Source organism: Phyllobates terribilis, unplaced genomic scaffold (genome assembly GCF_046119375.1).
Source record: "Phyllobates terribilis strain yellow unplaced genomic scaffold, ASM4611937v1 Scaffold_3__8_contigs__length_932513732, whole genome shotgun sequence".
Classification (NCBI taxonomy): domain Eukaryota; kingdom Metazoa; phylum Chordata; class Amphibia; order Anura; family Dendrobatidae; genus Phyllobates; species Phyllobates terribilis.
Window position 1 is genome coordinate 316785617 of NW_027362763.1, and position 21014 is coordinate 316806630.

The window sequence follows — 21014 nt, forward strand, 5'->3', positions numbered from 1 at the left end:
TTCCTTGCATTTGTTTTCTGTTATGTATAGGGGGTGGAACCTGTATTATGGCATGGCCATGTAGAGCTGCCATTGGGCCTGAGTCACTGTTATGTACTAATGATGTGACTGCAGAAAGAAGTACGAAGATTTCAAACAGTATTTTTCGTTTTAATTTTTAATTTAGAAATCAAAAGCGCACTTGAAATTAAAGTGGATTTCCCACGTGCAAAAGTTCATTTTAATCAATACTGTAGATCTCAGAATAATAATAGCTTCCACACTTGGATGTGTTTAAATAAAATGTTCCTGTGCTGAGATAATCTTATAAATGTGCCCCTGCTGTGTACTGTGTAATGGCTGTGTCTGACCATGTACAGAACATGGTCTGATCATACCACAGCTCCTGGGCAGGGGGGAGAGAAAAAAAACTATACAGACATTACAGCAGAGTATTGCAAATGGTTCTTTCTTTGAAGTAAAATATTGTTTAAAAACAGGTAGGGAAATGCTTTACCTCACAAAAAAGAATCAGCTGTGATCCCCTGCTGTAATGTCTGTATATTCTTTTGCTTCCTCCCCTGCCCAAGAGATGTGGTATGATCAGACCATGTTCCTGCACGGTCAGACACAGCCATTACACAGTACACAGCAGGGGCACATTTATAAGATTCTCAGCACAGGAACATTTTATTTAACACATCCAATTGTGGAACTTATTATTATTCCAAGAGGTATTGATTAAAATCAACTTTTGTTCGTGGGAAAACCCCTTTAAGCAACTTTGTAATATAACTTCCGTAGCTAAAATCTAAAGACAGATTTTCACATTACAGAAATAGCAGATGATAGTTGGTGCTTTTAAAATTCTATGAAGGGAAGAGGCAGACGCAGACATTCTGCTGAAAGTTCCCCTGAAATGACAGTTACAGTTCTCTATGCAACCAACTAAGCACCAACTGCCATCTCCTATATATGGGAAAGTCGGTATTCACTGAATAAAGATTTTACCTTGGAATAGAGAATTTTGAAAATAACTGATCAGTCCAGGAGAAAAAAGAAGATTTCTTATTTTCATGTGCACTATTGATGTATGAAGCTAAAAAATGAAAATGACAATTACTCTTTAAGCTATAAATTCTGTGTAGATGCAGTCAAGTGCTATAGAACAGACCATCCTTCACAGTCCATATAGATAATAACCAAAACACCATACAAGCAACCCAAAAGATCCACAAGTAAGCAACAAGTAAATGTGGATAAAGGTCTGGCAAATCATGTCAGGAGAGGAAAATCAGCACTTCGTTATGTCCATGCTTCTGCCTCTGCAGGCAGTGGATTACTTGTGGTCATCTTAAAGGAGTTGTCCCAACTTCAAATTTTTTTAAACGTGGACATAATCAGTTTGTATATTGAAAGTGCACACTATAGGCAAGATTCATCAAGACCAGTGTTGTTTATGCTGGTCTTGATTAGGAGATGGGTTTGAGTCAGATCCTTCTGATTCACGAAGAGCCATATACCTCTGAATGAATCAGGAGCGACGGGCGAGTGGCATGCACCTCTATGTGCACGTCGCCACAAATCTTACTCCAGTCACTGCTGGAGTAAGATTTGCGAGGTAGCAAATGACACCGCTTGTCTTGAATTTGACGAGCGGCGATTACCACACTCCCATCCCACCCCAGCTTCACTCACGTTGTTGGGAGTTGGGTAAAAATAGTGTGAGAATACCAAAAGCCGCATAATTTTAGCACAGCCCCAAGTTGCACCAAAATTTTTTGACTTTTCAAACATTTTTAAGTCAGAATACTGCCTTAAAAGCTTTGATGAATTGTGCCCTAAAGGTGAACGCACCCTTATAATTCTCGTATGGCAGAATGGGAAGTTTAAAACTTCAGACCACATCACTACTTGATGCTCACCTCACAAACTATATTTCCCAAACAATTTGTAGAGTGGTTCAGGGCAAGCAAGCGCTGCTGAACTGCCTATGCCTGCCCTGTGCGTATGTCTACCCTGTGTGTATGCCTACCCTGTGCATGGTGCATACGCCTGCCCTGTGCATGGTGCATACGCCTGCCCTGTGCATGGTGCATACGCCTGCCCTGTGCATGGTGCATACGCCTGCCCTGTGCATGGTGCATACGCCTGCCCTGTGCATGGTGCATACGCCTGCCCTGTGCATGGTGCATACGCCTGCCCTGTGCATGGTGCATATGCCTGCCCGGTGCATATACCTGTCCATGTGCAGCAATACAACATTAGAAAGATTCACTAACTAAAACATGTCCCATGCCATATTTATTAAAGGGGTATTCCATAAACAGAAAATCCATTTCCCCAAGTACAGTTTGTTTAAAAAAAGCAAACAAACTGTGTTTTAGTCACCCTACCCTGGTCCAGAGCTGAGCTCCCAGTGGCTACTGTTGAATGCAGAGCTGCAGTCATGTTGATAGCATTGCAGCCAATCAGTGAACTCGGCAGCTCGTGCTGCCTACTTAAGCAGAGCCAATGAGGTCATTTATTATCTCCAGAGAGATCAATGTACCCTCAGCGTGGCAGACGACAAGCACCAGGAGCAGCAGCAGAGGCGCAGCCCTGAATCCGAGAGGTTGAGGAAAAACAGTTTGTTTAAAACAGACTGCGCCGGTGGATTTCTGATAATGGAAAGGGTTTTTAGGCACTTTTTCCATCTAACTAGACGCTTCCAGAAAGTGTCTAGAAAAGGAAGTGTGGTTAAAGGAGATGTACCTTGTCTCCATTAATGGTTAAAAATGCAAAGTGCTTTTAAAACCAAATAACTTTACAATTTACCCTTTATTAAAAATCCTCTCAAGAACAGAAGGATTTTTAATTCTGTAATGTACAGATCATTACCTAGGTTACCAGCCACCTCAGAGTAGTCAGTTTCCTAAGCGAGGAGTGTACGCTTGCAAGCTGTTTTTCTATACAGTACCTCTAGACTTCTCCGATACTGCAAAGCTGTACACCAGAGTGCACCGTCCCATTGTACAGTTTGTTATATAAAAAAAATTATGAGCCTTCCTCACTATCCCCAGGTCCAGCACTTAGTCTCTGCGGCGGCCCCTGTGTCCAGTATTGGATATGACACTAACATCATATTGACAGTATGGCAGCCAATTAATGAGTTCTGCGGGTCTGAGTGGGGCGTTCCATGCACACGGGCAGAGCCACTGAGCAAACCGATTGCCTGTCACACTGTCAATATGACGTCAGCGCAGCAGCCAAAACCAGACACTGTGGCAGAGACTCAGCGCTTGACCTGGGGACGGTGATAAAAGCACAATTTGTTCTTTTAAAAAAACTGCGCCCGGGCACAAAGATTTTCTGAAAGGGGACAACCCCTTAACTGTCAACCAATCTGTCAACCAATCGGCACCACACCAGCAACCTTAGGAAGCAGAGGAGCCGGGCGCTAATAAAGAATTAGCCAATCCCTTTAAGTGCTTTACAAAAGTGTCAAACTGGATGCACAAATGTTTTATTATCCTCAAAAGAATTCTAATAATAAGCTAACTAATAGCTGGTGTAACCTTAAGCCAGCCATTTACACTGACCGCCAAACGATTCTTTGGCCGACAGCCATCTTAGCCAAATCTCCCATATACAGGGGCACTCTGTCGGCCGAGTGCGCCTGTGTCCTCTATGAGAAAGCTGCTGACTGACACATCAGCCGGCGGCTTATCTCCGTAAGAACAATTTGATCGGCAATCTAAGATCGGACATCCCGGATCAACATCCTCCTCAATCACCAGTTGGCCGGCGCCCCCATACACATTAGACTGTCAGACAAACCAGTCCATAACGGTGGCCGACATTAGCTTAATGTGTATAGGGGTCTTTAGACTAGACAGTTTAGAAACTGCACCAGAATTAGCATTCAGCATACGCCAATGTCATAAATGTACTGCTTATTAGGACTGTGCAGTTGTAACGGGTCTGGGAGGCGGAACCTCTGAGCTACTATACAAGGGGGCGGTCCTTGTAAGGGAGCGGGTGGCGACCAGGCAGGCAGTCACAGCAGGTGACCGGGACAGTCTCTAGAAGAACGGGCAGGAGGTCACGGCAAGTGACCGGGGCAGTCTCTGGATGAACGGGCAGATGGTCACGGCAAGTGACCGGGGCAGTCTCTGGGTGAACGGGCAGATGGTCACGGCAAGTGACCGGGGCAGTCTCTGGGTGAACGGGCAGATGGTCACGGCAAGTGACCGGGGCAGTCTCTGGGTGAACGGGCAGATGGTCACGGCAAGTGACTGGGGCAGTCTCTGGGTGAACGGGCAGATGGTCACGGCAAGTGACCGGGGCAGTCTCTGGGTAAAGGGTAAAGGGTTGGTACGACCTGTGGCGGCTGATGGTAGACGTGAGCTCCCAGGTGAGCAGGCGAGAGTCTCTGGATAAACGGGTGGTCACAGCATGTGACGGCGGAGCCTCCAGGAAGACCAACAGACAGGCGGCAGATGAGCGCTCCCAGGTGAGCGGGCAGAAGTCTCTGGACAGGCGGGTGGTCACAGCACGTGACGGCAGAGCCTCCAGGTAGGCTAGCAGACAGGCAGCAGATGAGCGCTCCCAGGTGAGCGGGCAGGAGTCACTGGACAGGCAGGTGGTCACAGCACGTGACGGCAGAGCCTCCAGGTAGGCTAGCAGGCAGGTAGCAGATGTGCGCTCCCAGGTGAGCGGGCAAGCTGGTCCATAGACAGACTGACAAGAGTTGGAAGGCAGACCGTCGGACCTCAGGCAAACAGGCAGGTAGTTGATGTGCGCTCCCAGGTGAGCGGGCAAGCTGGTCCTTAGACAGACTGACAGGAGTAGTAAGGCAGACCGTCGGACCTCAGGCTAGCAGGCAGGTAGCAGAATATCAGGCTGGCAGGAATCTGGCAGGTATCTGGCAGGTATCTGGCAACGGGACCTGAGGGCTGAAGCAGAGTAGTGAACAGTGCAACAACATTGCTCGGGCACCTCCATTTTGGAGGAGGTGCCTTATATATGGTGAAGTCCTCCGGCCATTGGCCGGGGACTCCTTAGGACGGCGCGCGCGGCCCCTTTAAGAGGGAGGGAGCGCGCGCGCGCACGCCCTAAGCACAGTGGCCGGGAAGGAGCGCGCGCTGCCAGCAGAGCGGGAGGAGGACGCCGGGCTCGGAGCAGAGAGGTGAGGGGAACAGCGTCCCTGCCTAGCAGAGGGCAGGGACGCCGACGCTACAGTACCCCCCCCTTTAGGCCCCCCCTTTTTTAGGCCAGACAGAAATTTAGCAAGGATGAGAGGGGCATGGATATTCTCCCGGGTCTCCCACGTTCTCTCTTCAGGACCAAACCTCTTCCAATCTACTAGAAAAAAGGTCTTCCCTCTTACCCTTTTGGTGGCCAGAATGTTCTCTACCTCAAATTCGTTTTCAGCGGAAACCGGAGCAGGAGGCGTGCCTGTAGACTTGGAAAAAGAGTTAAGTACCACAGGTTTGAGGAGAGATACATGGAAGGAGTTAGGGATCCGCAAGTTGGCCGGGAGTTTCAATTTATAGGCCACCGGGTTGATCTGGCTGATGACCTCCAGAGGACCGATGAACCGAGGCCCTAACTTATAGGAAGGAATCTTGAGCCGGACATATTTGGACGAGAGCCAGACCTTATCCCCTGGACGGAATTGAGGAGGATCCAGACGTTTTTTGTCAGCATGTCTTTTCATACGCTCGGATGACAGAAGGAGTGCGGACCGGGTGCTCTCCCATATGGAGGAAAATTTGTTAACAAGAGATTCCGCAGCCGGATTGTCCACCGAGGTGGAGACGGGAAATGGGATCCGAGGATGCTGACCGAAGACAACAAAAAACGGGGATTTGGAGGAAGATTCGCTCTCGTGATTGTTGTAAGAAAATTCGGCCCATGGCAGGAGATCCACCCAGTCAGAATGGTGGGCATTAACGAAGTGCCGGAGGTAACTGGTCAGGATCTGATTGATCCGCTCCACTTGACCATTAGACTGTGGGTGGTAAGCGGAGGAGAAGTCCAGGGTGACGTCTAGCAATTTACAAGTGGCTCTCCAGAAACGAGAAGTGAACTGTACCCCACGATCCGACACGATGTGACGGGGCAGGCCATGAAGACAGAAGATGTGGCGGATAAAGTCTTTAGCCAGCTCGGGTGCAGACGGGAGGCCTGGCAGGGGAATGAAGTGAGCCATCTTGGAAAAGCGGTCAGCGACCACCCAAATGACCGTACAACCGGCAGAGACGGGAAGATCAGTTATGAAGTCCATCGCTATATGCTGCCAGGGGGCAGCAGGTACTGGCAGAGGAAGAAGGCGACCGGCTGGCAGGTGTCTCGGAACTTTGTTGCGGGCACAGGACACACAGGCAGAAACAAAGTCTATTACATCCTTGCGCAGGTTAGGCCACCAGTAGTGCCGGGAAATAAGCTGGAGAGTCTTTTTCTGACCGGCGTGGTCAGCTAGTTTAGACGAATGACCCCAGTGTAGGATCTTCTCCTGATCAGGTACTGATACGAACGTCTTACCGGGAGGGAGACGATTTAGACTCACGGGAGCCACCTGCATTACTCTGGCGGGATCGATGATATGTTTAGGTTCTTCCTCGAGATCAGATACCAGAAAGGATCGGGACAAGGCATTTGCTTTAATGTTCTTGTCAGCCGGGCGAAAATGTAGAACAAAATCAAAGCGAGCAAAAAACAAGGACCACCGGGCTTGGCGTGGATTAAGTCTCTGGGCATGCTGGAGATAAGCCAAGTTCTTGTGGTCAGTGTAAATTATTACCGGATGAAGAGCCCCCTCGAGTAGGTAACGCCACTCCTCCAATGCCAGCTTGATGGCCAATAACTCTCGGTCTCCTATGGAATAATTGCGCTCTGAGGAGGAGAAGAGTTTAGAGAAGAAGCCGCAAGTTACCATCCTCCCGGAAGAAGATTTTTGAGTAAGTACAGCTCCGGCTCCAGAGGAGGAGGCGTCAACCTCCAGAAAGAACTGCTTGTTGCCGTCCGGACGATGCAGCACCGGGGCGGAAGAGAAGGCCTGTTTTAAGGAAAGAAAGGCCTCCTCTGCTTCGGGCGGCCACTCTTTGGGATTAGTACCCTTACGGGTGAGCGCGGAAATTGGGGCAGTCCGGGAAGAGAAGTGCGGTATGAAGAGGCGGTAGTAGTTGGCGAAGCCCAGGAACCGCTGAATGGCCTTCAACCCCTCCGGTCGGGGCCATTTCTCGATGGCAGACAGTTTCTCTGGATCCATTCGTAGGCCGGTCTGAGAAATAATGTAGCCCAAAAACGGAAGCGAGGTCTGCTCAAAGAGGCACTTCTCATATTTAGCGAGGAGGTGGTTCTGCCTGAGCCTGAGCAGGACCTGACGAACGTCCCTCCGGTGAGTCTGGAGATCCGGAGAGAAGACCAAGATGTCGTCCAGGTACACCACAACGCAGGAGTAGAGAAGGTCCCGGAAGATGTCATTGACCAACTCTTGAAAGACGGCAGGAGCGTTACAGAGACCAAAGGGCATTACCAGATATTCATAGTGGCCGTCCCGGGTGTTGAATGCAGTCTTCCATTCATCCCCTTGACGGATACGGACCAGGTTGTACGCCCCACGGAGGTCCAGTTTGGTGAAGACTCTAGCCCCCCTCAGGCGATCAAATAATTCAGGAATGAGCGGAAGGGGGTACTTATTCTTCACCGTGATCTGGTTAAGGCCTCTATAGTCTATACAGGGACGGAGAGAGCCGTCCTTCTTTTTTACGAAGAAGAAGCCTGCTCCCGCCGGGGAGGTAGATTTCCGGATGAATCCCCTGGCCAAATTCTCCTCAATATATTCGGACATCGACCGGGTCTCAGCAGCGGACAATGGGTAAATACGCCCACGGGGAGGAGTAGTACCGGGTAACAGGTCGATAGGACAGTCGTATGGTCTATGAGGGGGTAATGTCTCTGCCTCCTTTTTATTAAAGACATCAGCAAATGACCAATAGGGAATCGGAAGTCCAGGTAGATTAGTTGGGGTAGGAGAAGGACGGACGGGATGAACAGGAACCAAACAAGCCTTATGACAGTCCTGTCCCCAGCGAAGGACTTCTCCGGTCTGCCAGTCAAGCACGGGTGCATGTCTCTGGAGCCAAGGTAGACCTAGTAAGAGGGCGTGAGAGAGTCCAGGCAGAACATGAAAAGAGATGCTCTCAGAATGCAGCATTCCCACCTGCAGAGTTACGGATTCGGTGATGAGTTGGATGGGACGTGGTAAGAGGCCCCCCATCCACAGCAGCGACAGATATTGGTACAGCCAGAGGTTTGGTGGGAATGCGGTATTTTTCTACCAGGGACTGTGAGATAAGATTCCCGGCCGCTCCAGAGTCAAGTTGGGCTAGTTCGAAATAACTATTTTCCCCGCAGATAATAGAGACTGACAGTAGCAGAGATGGAGAGGATTTATTCTTGTCTAGGTTGACCTCTCTGAGCGAACCTAGACACAGGCGTTTCCCGACCTCTCCGGGCAGGTACGGATCCGGTGCTCCTTACTGCCACAGTAGAAGCATCTCCCTTCGGCACGGCGTAAGTCCTGACGGGTTTTGACCATCTTGGTCTGGTCGACCTGCATAGGCTCAGGAGAGTGTACCTGGGGAGAGACGGATTTCTGAAAAGTAGGAGCTAGACGTGGAAACCTCCTCTCACGGGTGACCTCTTTGGCACGCTCCTGGAACCGTAGGTCAATCCGGGTGGCAAGAGTAATTAGGTCATCGAGAGTGGTAGGAATGTCCCGACCGGCAAGTTCATCTTTAATACGGCCGGACAGACCCTCCCAGAAGACGGATACCAGAGCGTCGTTATCCCAGGCCAGCTCCGAGGCAAGGGTACGGAACCGTATGGCATATTGGCCCACGGTGAGACTTCCCTGACGGAGGCGTAGCAGAGATGATGCGGATGAGGTCTTCCGTCCGGGTTCGTCGAAGACTTTCCAGAAAGCCATGAGAAAGGCAGGCAAGTCGGACACCAGGGGGTCTCCTCTCTCCCATAGAGGATTTAGCCAGGCCAGGGCCTCCCCGGTGAGATGGGACATGATGAAGGCAATTTTGGCCCGGTCGGAGTTAAACTGGTGGGACAGGAGTTCAAAGTGCAGGGTGCACTGATTTATGAAGCCCCGAGCCTGGGCGGAGTCGCCTCCGAAGTGAGGAGGTGCAGAAAGTCGGGGTCCAGGGTAGGATACCATGGTATTGGTGGGCAGCGGAGCTGCCGGGTTGCGAGTCATGGCACTGGCGGTGGTTGCTGGTGGAGCAGTCAGCGTGTCCAGACGAGAATTGACATTCCGCAGGTGACCCAGGATGGACTCCTGTTGGGACCTCTGACGGGACAGTTCATGACAGAGGTCCGAGAGCGAGGGAGCTTGGGTGCCACCGGGTTCCATGGCCCGAGCAAACTGTAACGGGTCTGGGAGGCGGAACCTCTGAGCTACTATACAAGGGGGCGGTCCTTGTAAGGGAGCGGGTGGCGACCAGGCAGGCAGTCACAGCAGGTGACCGGGACAGTCTCTAGAAGAACGGGCAGGAGGTCACGGCAAGTGACCGGGGCAGTCTCTGGATGAACGGGCAGATGGTCACGGCAAGTGACCGGGGCAGTCTCTGGGTGAACGGGCAGATGGTCACGGCAAGTGACCGGGGCAGTCTCTGGGTGAACGGGCAGATGGTCACGGCAAGTGACCGGGGCAGTCTCTGGGTGAACGGGCAGATGGTCACGGCAAGTGACCGGGGCAGTCTCTGGGTGAACGGGCAGATGGTCACGGCAAGTGACCGGGGCAGTCTCTGGGTAAAGGGCAAAGGGTTGGTACGACCTGTGGCGGCTGATGGTAGACGTGAGCTCCCAGGTGAGCAGGCGAGAGTCTCTGGATAAACGGGTGGTCACAGCATGTGACGGCGGAGCCTCCAGGAAGACCAACAGACAGGCGGCAGATGAGCGCTCCCAGGTGAGCGGGCAGAAGTCTCTGGACAGGCGGGTGGTCACAGCACGTGACGGCAGAGCCTCCAGGTAGGCTAGCAGACAGGCAGCAGATGAGCGCTCCCAGGTGAGCGGGCAGGAGTCACTGAACAGGCAGGTGGTCACAGCACGTGACGGCAGAGCCTCCAGGTAGGCTAGCAGGCAGGTAGCAGATGTGCGCTCCCAGGTGAGCGGGCAAGCTGGTCCATAGACAGACTGACAAGAGTTGGAAGGCAGACCGTCGGACCTCAGGCAAGCAGGCAGGTAGTTGATGTGCGCTCCCAGGTGAGCGGGCAAGCTGGTCCTTAGACAGACTGACAGGAGTAGTAAGGCAGACCGTCGGACCTCAGGCTAGCAAGCAGGTAGCAGAATATCAGGCTGGCAGGAATCTGGCAGGAATCTGGCAGGTATCTGGCAGGTATCTGGCAACGGGACCTGAGGGCTGAAGCAGAGTAGTGAACAGTGCAACAACATTGCTCGGGCACGTCCATTTTGGAGGAGGTGCCTTATATATGGTGAAGTCCTCCGGCCATTGGCCGGGGACTCCTTAGGACGGCGCGCGCGGCCCCTTTAAGAGGGAGGGAGCGCGCGCGCGCCCTAAGCACAGTGGCCGGGAAGGAGCGCGCGCTGCCAGCAGAGCGGGAGGAGGACGCCGGGCTCGGAGCAGAGAGGTGAGGGGAACAGCGTCCCTGCCTAGCAGAGGGCAGGGACGCCGACGCTGCAGCAGTGTTCAGTACTTTACACTGTGTAACCAGTACAAGGCATATGGATTGGTTTTCTGCCGGATTTTGTACTTGCCCTGTACACAGGGCACCTGGAGGAGCCCGCCCTGTACACAGGGCACCTGGAGGAGCCCGCCCTGTACACAGGGCACCTGGAGGGGCCCGCCCTCTACACACGGCACCTGGAGGGGCCCGCCCTCTACACACGGCACCTGGAGGGGCCCGCCCTCTACACACGGCGCCTGGAGGGGTCCGCCCTCTACACACGGCGCCTGGAGGGGCCCGCCCTGTACACACGGCGCCTGGAGGAGCCCGCCCTGTACACACGGCACCTGGAGGGGCCCGCCCTGTACACACGGGGCCTGGAGGAGCCCGCCCTGTACACACGGCACCTGGAGGGGCCCGCCCTGTACACTCGGCACCTGGAGGGGCCCGCCCTGTACACACGGCGCCTGGAGGAGCCCGCCCTCTACACACGGCACCTGGAGGGGCCCGCCCTGTACACACGGCGCCTGGAGGAGCCCGCCCTGTACACACGGCACCTGGAGGGGCCCGCCCTGTACACACGGCGCCTGGAGGAGCCCGCCCTGTACACACGGCGCCTGGAGGAGCCCGCCCTGTACACACGGCGCCTGGAGGAGCCCGCACTCTACACACGGCGCCTGGAGGGGCCCGCCCTGTACACACAGCGCCTGGAGGGGCCCGCCCTGTACACACGGCGCCTGGAGGGGCCCGCCCTGTACACACGGCGCCTGGAGGAGCCCACCCTGTACACACGGCGCCTGGAGGAGCCCGCCCTGTACACACGGCGCCTGGAGGAGCCCGCCCTGTACACACGGCACCTGGAGGAGCCCGCCCTGTACACACGGCACCTGGAGGAGCCCGCCCTGTACACACGGCACCTGGAGGGGTCCGCCCTCTACACACGGCACCTGGAGGGGTCCGCCCTCTACACACGGCACCTGGAGGAGTCCGCCCTCTACACACGGCACCTGGAGGGGTCCGCCCTCTACACACGGCGCCTGGAAGGGTCCGCCCTCTACACACGGCACCTGGAGGGGTCCGCCCTCTACACACGGCACCTGGAGGGGTCCGCCCTCTACACGGCACCTAGAGGGGTCCGCCCTCTACATGGCGCATTAGTCCTGACATATGACACATATGGGCTTAGGTTTCTTATCATCCCAGTGCAGACTGTCAGGCATTTACACCACAGCCGTCTTCTGGTCATGTAATGAACTATCTGCAGAACAAGTGTCACAGGCGGCTGAAAAAATTAAAGTGGTGAATCTCAAGGCTTTTTCACAGCAATGGGTTTTATTTTGTGTTCGCTGTCTTGACCACAAAGCGACATGGTTGTCCATAGCAACCAGAGGTTAGGGCTTCAGCAATGCTGAAAGTGTAGGCTGTAATGTGATTGGTTGCTCTGGTAATGAGGCTGATCTATCCGTCAGTTGTGGTAAATAAGGTCCTGAGTGTGCAGGAAAGCAGCAGCACTATCCTGTGTGAGCCGCTCTCTATCTGCTTCTGCTACAAGCACAAAACTTTTTCGCGCCTTGTACGCAGTATGGTTTCCATGGGAACTACAAAGCGCGGTAGGCGAGGCTACAACCTTCTCGCTCACACGTCGGAAGTGACGTCAGGAGAAGCGCTGCTGATGACGTAGCGGGCGGTGACAGGGTGGAAGCGCGGCCGGTGCTGGCTGGGCGTGTTCTCACACCGGGACTCTGCTCCGCACGGAGAATGGAGGAGCAAACACACAGGCCCATTAAAGGCATTCTGAAGAACAAGAGCCCCGCGGCCACGGGCGTGCGTGTGCTGAGCAAGGCGGAACTGAGCCGGGACAGAGAGGACGACCAGAGGTGGGAGTGCTGCGGTACCGCAGGAGGGGCAGAGGGGGCAGCAGCTGGGGGTGACCGGCAGTGATCATGTACGTGAAGCCCCCCGGTGCCCGGACACCAGCACAGCGGTCACCAGCAGCCAGTGCTAATTATCCCCTCCAGTGACATTGTTTATTATGGTGAAGTTATTCCTCTTCCTGAATACTTTCTGTATCTGGTCAGCAGGGGTTTCAAGGTCTCTGCTCGCTGTCAGCCAGTACAGACTTCCCGTGGTTAATGATCTAGGATACACAAAGCCACAGGGCTTAGTCAGGTTACAACAGCTGTGTTCATCACGTGACCATGGCAGATTTGGAAGCAATGACAGCAAGCAGAGATGGTAACATTTGTGATGTTCGCACACGGGATTATATGCAGCTATAAAGGGGGGCTCCGCGACTCGCTCATCTATCGGAATGAGCTGAGCGCACCCCACGGCCAGTCACAGCCACAATACTTGCTGCCACCTATTTGTCCAACAAGCGACCTACACTGGGTAACACTATTACACACACACCCAACTCTCTGACACCAGACTTCTCGCTCTCTGATGTTCCCAGGGTACCACGGCCAGACTATACTTTCCCACTTAGAGGTTGTGGGTACGTTTTAAAGCAGCAAAGAACAAACGAGGTCGTCTGAGTTTGGCCATAAGTCTCCAGTTACTTTACCTACTACTTCAGTGCACACTGTCGGGATTCTCTGGTATTGCCCAGTTTATGCATTTTGCATACGTAATATCACATTCAGCCTCCCTCAGTTGAAGTGAAAAGAGTCGGATTAGTCTAATCGGGAAATCACATAATGTCCGTGACCTCGCTCACACCAGGAGTATCAGAGATTCATGACACTGTGCGCACCACACACTGACTATTCCGCTATCTGGAGTCAGAGTGAATGCAGACTCTTGTCTCACACCTGGACACCCATTTAAATTTTGATTTAATTTACAATAAGTATCGTGCTTACATCAATATAGAACTATAATAAAAAGGGTATACACAAAAGGGATAAAATAAAGAGACCCCTTACTAATTAGAATTGAGCTCCTGCGGGGGAGAACCACTGAAATATGGACAAGTCTACAATCCTGGTTGTATCTCCCGGGTTGGACCCTTGGTTTCTTGTGATAAGAGATGTTAAAGGATCCCATCCAGACCCCTCTTGGTCAGGTGAGTGAGGATGGCTAATTATATGCAAGGAAAGACGGTTGCAGGACATTCTTCTAGTGTCATATTTTCCCATAGGACCCTCCTAGTGGCATAATATAGCGGCCTTGTTCCAGAGCATATTTTCACCATCCTAGACATAGACCAAATATGACTGACCTATCCATAATTCAGGTCAATATTACATTTCTGTGGTTTCCCAAAGGCAGAAATCCTGTTAATTATGTCCCCTGATAACAGACCTATCAATGAATTGTTTTGGGAGTCAGATTATTATAGACATGACATTGCAATTTCATTGTGCCATTCTGACGTCCCTGGGCTGGAGACCGCCAGTCTGCAGAGGGGCAGTGAATGTTACCTGCTCCTTAGCACCTCTTTGGTAATGAGGAATCACACAGAGTACAATTGGTCTTCCTGTAGACAACCACATCATTTATGAGTGACAATCTCCAAACTGTTGTGCAGTGATGATACATTTTTGATCACATTACCCATAACACAAGTACATTGCAGGACTGTATACCTTCTTTATTATACAACCCCCCCCCCCCCCCCTCTTCCTATTCGAAAACTTGGAAACCCTCAGAAGTGTTGCTGATTAGTGTTGAGCCACCCCCGTAGTGTTCGAGTTCGGTTCGGTTCGTCGAACACCCGTGTGTTCGCCGAACTGTTCGTCGAACACCTTCGAACACCGTTAAAACCAATGGCAGGCAAATAGAAACACCTAGAAAACACCTTCAAAGGTGTCCAAAAGCTGACAAACTGCTCAGAAGACATAACTAACACATGGAAAAGTGACAAGTACATATAGTCATGCGAAAAGAAAAGAGGTGGAGGAGTTAAAGGAGGGGGAGACACAGATATAGGCATGTCATGCCCTTCTAAAATCCAAAAAGTGAGAAGCCGACACGGCCAGTCCGCCCCTGCCCGTGCCACCTCCGTGTCGCCGGGTTTGTACAAGAGCCGCGGTGAACCCTGACGGCCAGCCCCCCTCTCCCAATACTGGTGCCTGTCCGCTGGTGGGTCGAGCGAGCCCCCCTGTGGTGGAGGCAGCTCTAAGCTTTTTAATTTAAATTGTCTCTCTAATTTGAATGAATACACTTTAAATCCATTTACAAGGATCTATTGGAGGGCAAGTCTCATGCCAACAGCCGCGTAATTCCAGCTCCAGTAGCGTCCACTAAAGCTGCTGCAGTTAAAAAGCTTTTATAAGGATCGAGCTCGGCTGTCCACCGCAAGGCATCCTACTGCCAGTCCCAGCCCCTATGCCTTGGGGTGCCTCCTGATGCTCTTCACTGAGTATCCCGTGGTCCCGAAGCATTTCCTTTGAAAAAATGAAGTGTCCAAACTACAGGTGGTGTAGCTTGCTTAACAGCCGGGATAATCCGCTGACTAGCAGACACTGCTACTAGGCACAAAGTATTTCCTGGGCTAGATGCAGTTAAAAATTTGTAATTAGATACTCTCGTTGGATGCTGAGAAAGCATTCCATAGAGTCTCCTGGCACGCTATATATTATTCTCTTAAAAAGTTTGGGGTAGGGGCCTAGGGGGCCCTTTTATAGCCAAAATCACGGCCCTGTATCGCAATACGTCACCTAGGCTGAAGATAAATGGAACTGTAGCACCCTGAGGGCTCGGTTGCTACAGAGGTATTGCACCTCACCCCGAGGTGTGATATCTCACTCTCAGGTAAGGATGGAGTGTGGATCAGAACCCGACACCTGCATGCATTACACCACATTGCCGTGGGGCAGGGCGACCAATATGCCCCTGAGATGGGCACGACAGTCCTTGTCCCTGGCTGGAGTGGGGGGAGGGAACACTGAGGAAGGGGAACCCTGTAGTTCAGGAGCAGGGAGGAAGCAGTTCCTGGGTGCATTGAGAAGGGAGTATAAAAGGTGGGCACCATCTTAGTTCAGTGCAGAGAAGTCTGAGCAGAAGTGACAGGGAGCAGGGGCTCTGCATGAGCTCTGCTCTGGAGGCGGGCCTAGTAACAGAGGCCCAGGCCTGGAAGAGGGAGAAGGAAGGAAGAGGAGCGGAGAAGGCTCCAGGAATGAGGAACGAAGGGATCCCAGGGGTGCGGACGGGCGAGTCGCCACCGCACGCCCGTATCCACCTGCGTGGAGGGGTCAGGCCAAAGGGGGAGACCGGTCCCCGAAACTAGTGGAGGCGGGAAACGACCCTCAGCTAGAAACCGGAGGCTGTGACATTTTATGTGGCGCAGCCCCTCACTACACCCACTAGGAAGGCACCACATAGGGTCAGGGAAACTGGCGCCAAGTTTACCAAGAGGAGGCCCCAGGCAGCCGGACAGAAGGGTTGGTAAGAAAGGCCAGACAAAGGACACACAAAGGGGGTCCTGTGAAGCGCTCCAAAGTTATCTGGGAGTTGTCTGAGCCCCTCACCTGGTGAGCACAGTACGACGTGGGCAGCCGTTTACCTGCAGACGTGGTCTGGATAATAAGAACTGTGAGTAAAGGCCCTGGACTGCATCACTGACTCCGTGTGGTTACTGCTGCTGCCCTGCACCATCACCCCCATCCTCCGCATACACTGCCCTGAGGCTATACTCCTCCCGTGGGGAGTTATGCTATGCTCTGCTGCACCCACAACACCAGCCTCAGCGGTCTGCCCTGCAGCGGCGGTTCACTCTGACCGCAATCCACGGGTGGCGTAGTCGGACATTTAAACATCAAAACTACATAAATAGTTCCGCCACTTGTTTGACCGCCCTGAGCCACGGAACCGGGTCGCCACCATGGAGACTACAACCACCAGCATCCACCAAAAAGGGTTCGGCTCCGGGTGTCCCAAGGCCCAGGGGGTGCATCAGAACATTTTCATCACCTTTCACAATCACCAATGGGACAAGGCAGGGATGTCCTCTGTCCCCTCTCTTATACATCCTAGTGACGGAGCACCTGCTCTCATCAACTCGCCATAACCCCAATATTAGATGGATTGAGGTGGGAGGCACTGAGTACAAGTGCTCTGTATTTGCTGATGATGTCCTAGTATATATCACTCAATCACATATATCCATCCCTGCTGTTATGGCTGAAATAGATCACTTTGTTACATGGTCAAATTTTAAAATCAATGCAGTGAAGTCTGAGGCCCTCGATGTCTCCCTCCCCAAATCCATACAGGATTCCATCCAGTCCAACTTTCCCTTTGCCTGGCCCTCACAGGGTATCAAATACTTAGGAATTCCTATTCATAGAGACCTCTCCCATCTATGTTATCTTAATTTTGGGCCCTTTATTGAACAACTCCATACAGACCACGGTTGGCAAGTTAGAACTGTAAGATTCACTACGTGAACCACTGGTGTTTTGTGGAAAAGCACATGTACACTGTGTTCCAAATTATTATGCAAAAAGTGTTTAGGAGTGATAAGGGAAGAATTTGTTTGTTTGTCAGTTAAACTCATTGATGGTGATGTGTGTCAGGGCTCTTTATATCACTGTAAGCAATTGCAGACACCTGTGCTAAATAGTTTGGCAGGTGTGTCCAATGAAAGGCAAGACTACTTAAGAAGGTTGTCCCACATTATTAAGCAGCCTACATTTTCTGCCAAAATGGGAAAGAAAAAGGATGTCGGCTGCTGAGAAGCAACAAATTGTGGAGTGTTTAGGTCAAGGCATGACTACAATCAACATTGTGCGATGATCAGGATGAAGTGTCTTGGCAATCAAGAAGTATGTAGCTGATTCACAGTACACACGTGTGCGTGCTGATAAGGGCAAATTGAGGACTCTTTCCTACAGGCAATTACGTCAGATTAAAAGAGCAGCGGCAAAAAAGCCTTGTCATAGCAGCAGACAAGTTTTTGAAGCTGCTGTTGCCTCCAACGTCCCCCGAACAACAAGATGCAGGGTCCTTCAGAGGTTTGCAGCTGTGCATACGCCATCCTGTCGACCTTCTCTATCCACTTCACACAAGCAGAAACTGCTCCAGTGGGCCAAACATTACATGAAGACTGATTTCAAAACTGTTTTGTTCACGGATGAGTGCCGTGCAACGCTCGATGGTCCAGATGGATGGAGTGGAGGATGGCTGGTTGATGGACACCCCACGCAAACACGGCTACAGCGCCAACAAAGAGGAGGTGGAGTAATGTTTTGGGCTGGAATCATGGGGAGAGAGATTGTCGGCCCCTTTAGGATCCCTGAAGGCGCTAAAGATGAACTCCATAATGTATGTTGAGTTTCTCAAACAGCACTTCCTGCCATGGTTCAAGAAGAAGAACCTTGTATTCCACAGCAAGATCATTTTTATGCATGATAATGCACCATCTCATGCTGCACATAACACATCTGCATTTCTGGCTGATATGGGCATAAAAGGGGACAAACTTATGGTGTGACCCCCATGCTCCCCTGACCTCTACCCCATTCAGAACCTTTGGAGCATCATTAAAAGGAGTGTCTATGATGGCGGGAGGCAGTTCACATCTAAGCAACAGCTCTGGGGAGGGTATTCTGTCCTCATGCAAAACAATTGAAGCAGAAACCATCCAAAACCTGACAAATTCAATGGACGAGAGAGTTCAGAAGCTCCTTTCGAACAAGGGGTCCTATGTGAAAATGTAACATCACCTAGAATAAAGTTTTGAGTTGAAAACTGTTTGATTTCAGTTTCTAACAACCTGCTAATGCTTATAATTTCAAAAATGACCATTTTTTTGGTCTTTATTAAAATGAAAAGGTTGATCTAAGAGTGTGGCAACCCAGTAGTCTGGATTACTTCGAATTCTGACAATATGAGGGTCATGCTGCAGGTAGTGCAGCAAGAAGGCACTTGCGTGTCTTGCGCATCTCGGAGCCCCAAAATTATTTTCCAGCCAAGATGCAGATAAACATGATTAGTAATTTGAAAGCTTAAAATGGTTGGTAGGGTGATTTTAACCAATCATCAAGCTTTTACTCTCCCCAGGATGACACAGGGGTAGAAAAGTCGTTTCGGATCCATGATTTGTTCATCTTTATGAACGTGAGTCTGTCTACATTATCAGTGGAGAGCCGCGTGCGCTTATCTGTCAGCACACCACCAGCAGCGCTGAACACGCGTTCAGACAGAACGCTGGCTGCGGGGCATGACAAGATCTCCAAGGCGTAAGTGGCTAGCTCCGGCCATTTATCCAGATTGGAAGCCCAAAAAGAGCAAGGGTCCAGTGACACAGTCATGGCTTCAATGTTTACTTGGAGATACTCCTGTACCATCGTCTCTAGGCGTTGACTATGTATCAGACTTCTTGTCTCCTGTGGCCTTGCAAAGGATGGGATAAAAAAGTGGTGAAATTATTCCGCAAAATTGATGTTACCAGCAGATACTGTGTTTCTGTTACGGTTTGAGTGCTGAACACTCGACGGTCCCACGGTTGGCAAGTTGGAACTGTGAGATTCAGTACGTGCACCACTGGTATTTTGTGGAAAAGCACATGTAAGATTCTGCAACAGTCTCTGCTGATACTCCTGCATGCGTGCATCCCTTTCTATGGCAGGAATAATTTCTGCAAATTTACTTTTGTACCGGGGATCTAACAGTGTGGCAACCCAGTAGTCAGGATTATTTCTAATTCTCACAATTCGAGGGTCATGTTGCAGGTAGTGCAGCAAGAAGGCACTCATGTGTGTTGCGCATCCAGGAGCACCAAGTCCCTGTTGTGTTGGTGGCGAGGTAACAATCATGCTTCCTTCCTCTGTCCTCTCCCCACAACCTCGCACAACAGAAATGTGATCAAGGTCTCCCTCATCTGATGAGTCTTCCATCAGTTCGTACTCCACTTCTTCCTGGGCTCCTGCACCTTTCTCACTAGTTTGGCTGCTACCATGCGCCCTGGTAAAACCATCTCCTCCACCCTCACATGCCTGCCGCCTTGGTGCTGCCGACCGTCTGGACCTTGCAGATGTTAGCCCTTCCGCATACAACTCCTCCTTCTCTACTTCCTCCACCTCCTCTTGTGCCACCACCTGACTCCGAATTCTGTTTAACATGTGCTCCAGCATGTAAATCACCGGAATAGTCATGCTGATAATGGCATCGTCAGCACTAAACATCTTCGTCGCCATTTCAAAACTGTGCAGAAGGGTGCATTGGTCCCTGATCTGAGACCACTCCTCCAGCGTGATTTGCCCCACCTCTGGATCTCGTTGGCCCAGGCTATACGTCAGAACGTATTGCACCAGGGCTTGTCGGTGCTGCCACAGTCGCTGCAACATGTGCAGAGTTGAATTCCACCGGGTAGGCACATCGCATTTTAGCCGGTGAAGTGGCAGGCCCAACGACTTCTGTAGAGATGTAAGTCGCTGAGCTGCGGGATGCGAACTGCGGAATTGAGCACACAGTGACCGTGCCCTCTGCAGAAGGCCATCTAGTCCGGGACAGTGGGCTAAAAATTGCTGGACAACCAGGTTCAACACGTGAGCCATACAAGGCACGTGTGTGACATTGCCCCGGCGAAGGACCGCACCCAGGTTTGCAGTATTGTCGCACACGGCCTTCCCTGGTTTCAGGTCCAGTGGAGACAACCATTCATGAAATTGGTTCTCCAGAGCTGACCACAACTCCTCAGCTGTGTGACTCACATTTCCCAGACATTTCAAAGTAAAAACCGCCTGATGACGTTGAGCCCTACTGCCAGCGTAGTAAGGAGGTGTGCAGGATCCCTTCTGCACAGTTAGAAAGCTTGTGGCATGACCAGACAGGCTTTGGGTGCAGGTGGAGGACCGAGAGGAGGTTGAGGAGGCAGAAGCAGTGGAGGAACTTTGAGATAAAGAGGATTGACGCACAACTCGTGGGGACGGCAAGACTTGGACAGCAGCCCCTTGTCCTGCTGTCACCATAGTTACCCAGTGCCCAGTCAGCGACATGTAACGCCCCTGTCCATGCCTACTCGTCCAAGTGTCTGTGGTGAAATGCACCCTGTCACACACAGAGTTTCTCAAAGAAGCGGTGATGTTGTGTGCGACATGCTGGTGGAGCGCAGGCACACCTTTCTTTGAGAAGTAGTGCCGACTGGGCATCTGGTACTGGGGCACTGCGACGGACATAAGGTCTCGAAAATCCTCTGTGTCCACCAGGCGGAAAGGCAGCATTTCTGTAGCCAAGAGCTTGCAGATGGTGAAATTCAACCTCTTAGCTTTCTCATGGCTAGGAGGAAATGGTCTTTTACTTGTCCACATCTGAGGGACCGAGGGCTGGCTATTGTGCTTAGACGGGGTTGATAAGGGTGTCCCCGGCAAACTGCCGGTCTGTGAGGAAGATGCAGGCGGACAT

The 21014-nt window shown here is 51.7% G+C and overlaps 1 protein-coding gene across 1 annotated transcript in view; it reads left to right on the forward strand.

Annotated features, from left to right (window-relative positions):
• The first annotated feature begins 12296 nt into the window (after positions 1-12296).
• The window catches only part of PPP1R2 (protein phosphatase 1 regulatory inhibitor subunit 2), a 29780-nt gene continuing 21062 nt past the window's right edge, over positions 12297-21014 (forward strand). Inside the window, exon 1 of the mRNA XM_073675041.1 lies at positions 12297-12541. Within this exon, the coding sequence (XP_073531142.1) occupies positions 12423-12541 (119 nt within the window). The 5' untranslated portion in view covers positions 12297-12422. The remainder of the gene's footprint in view (positions 12542-21014) is intronic.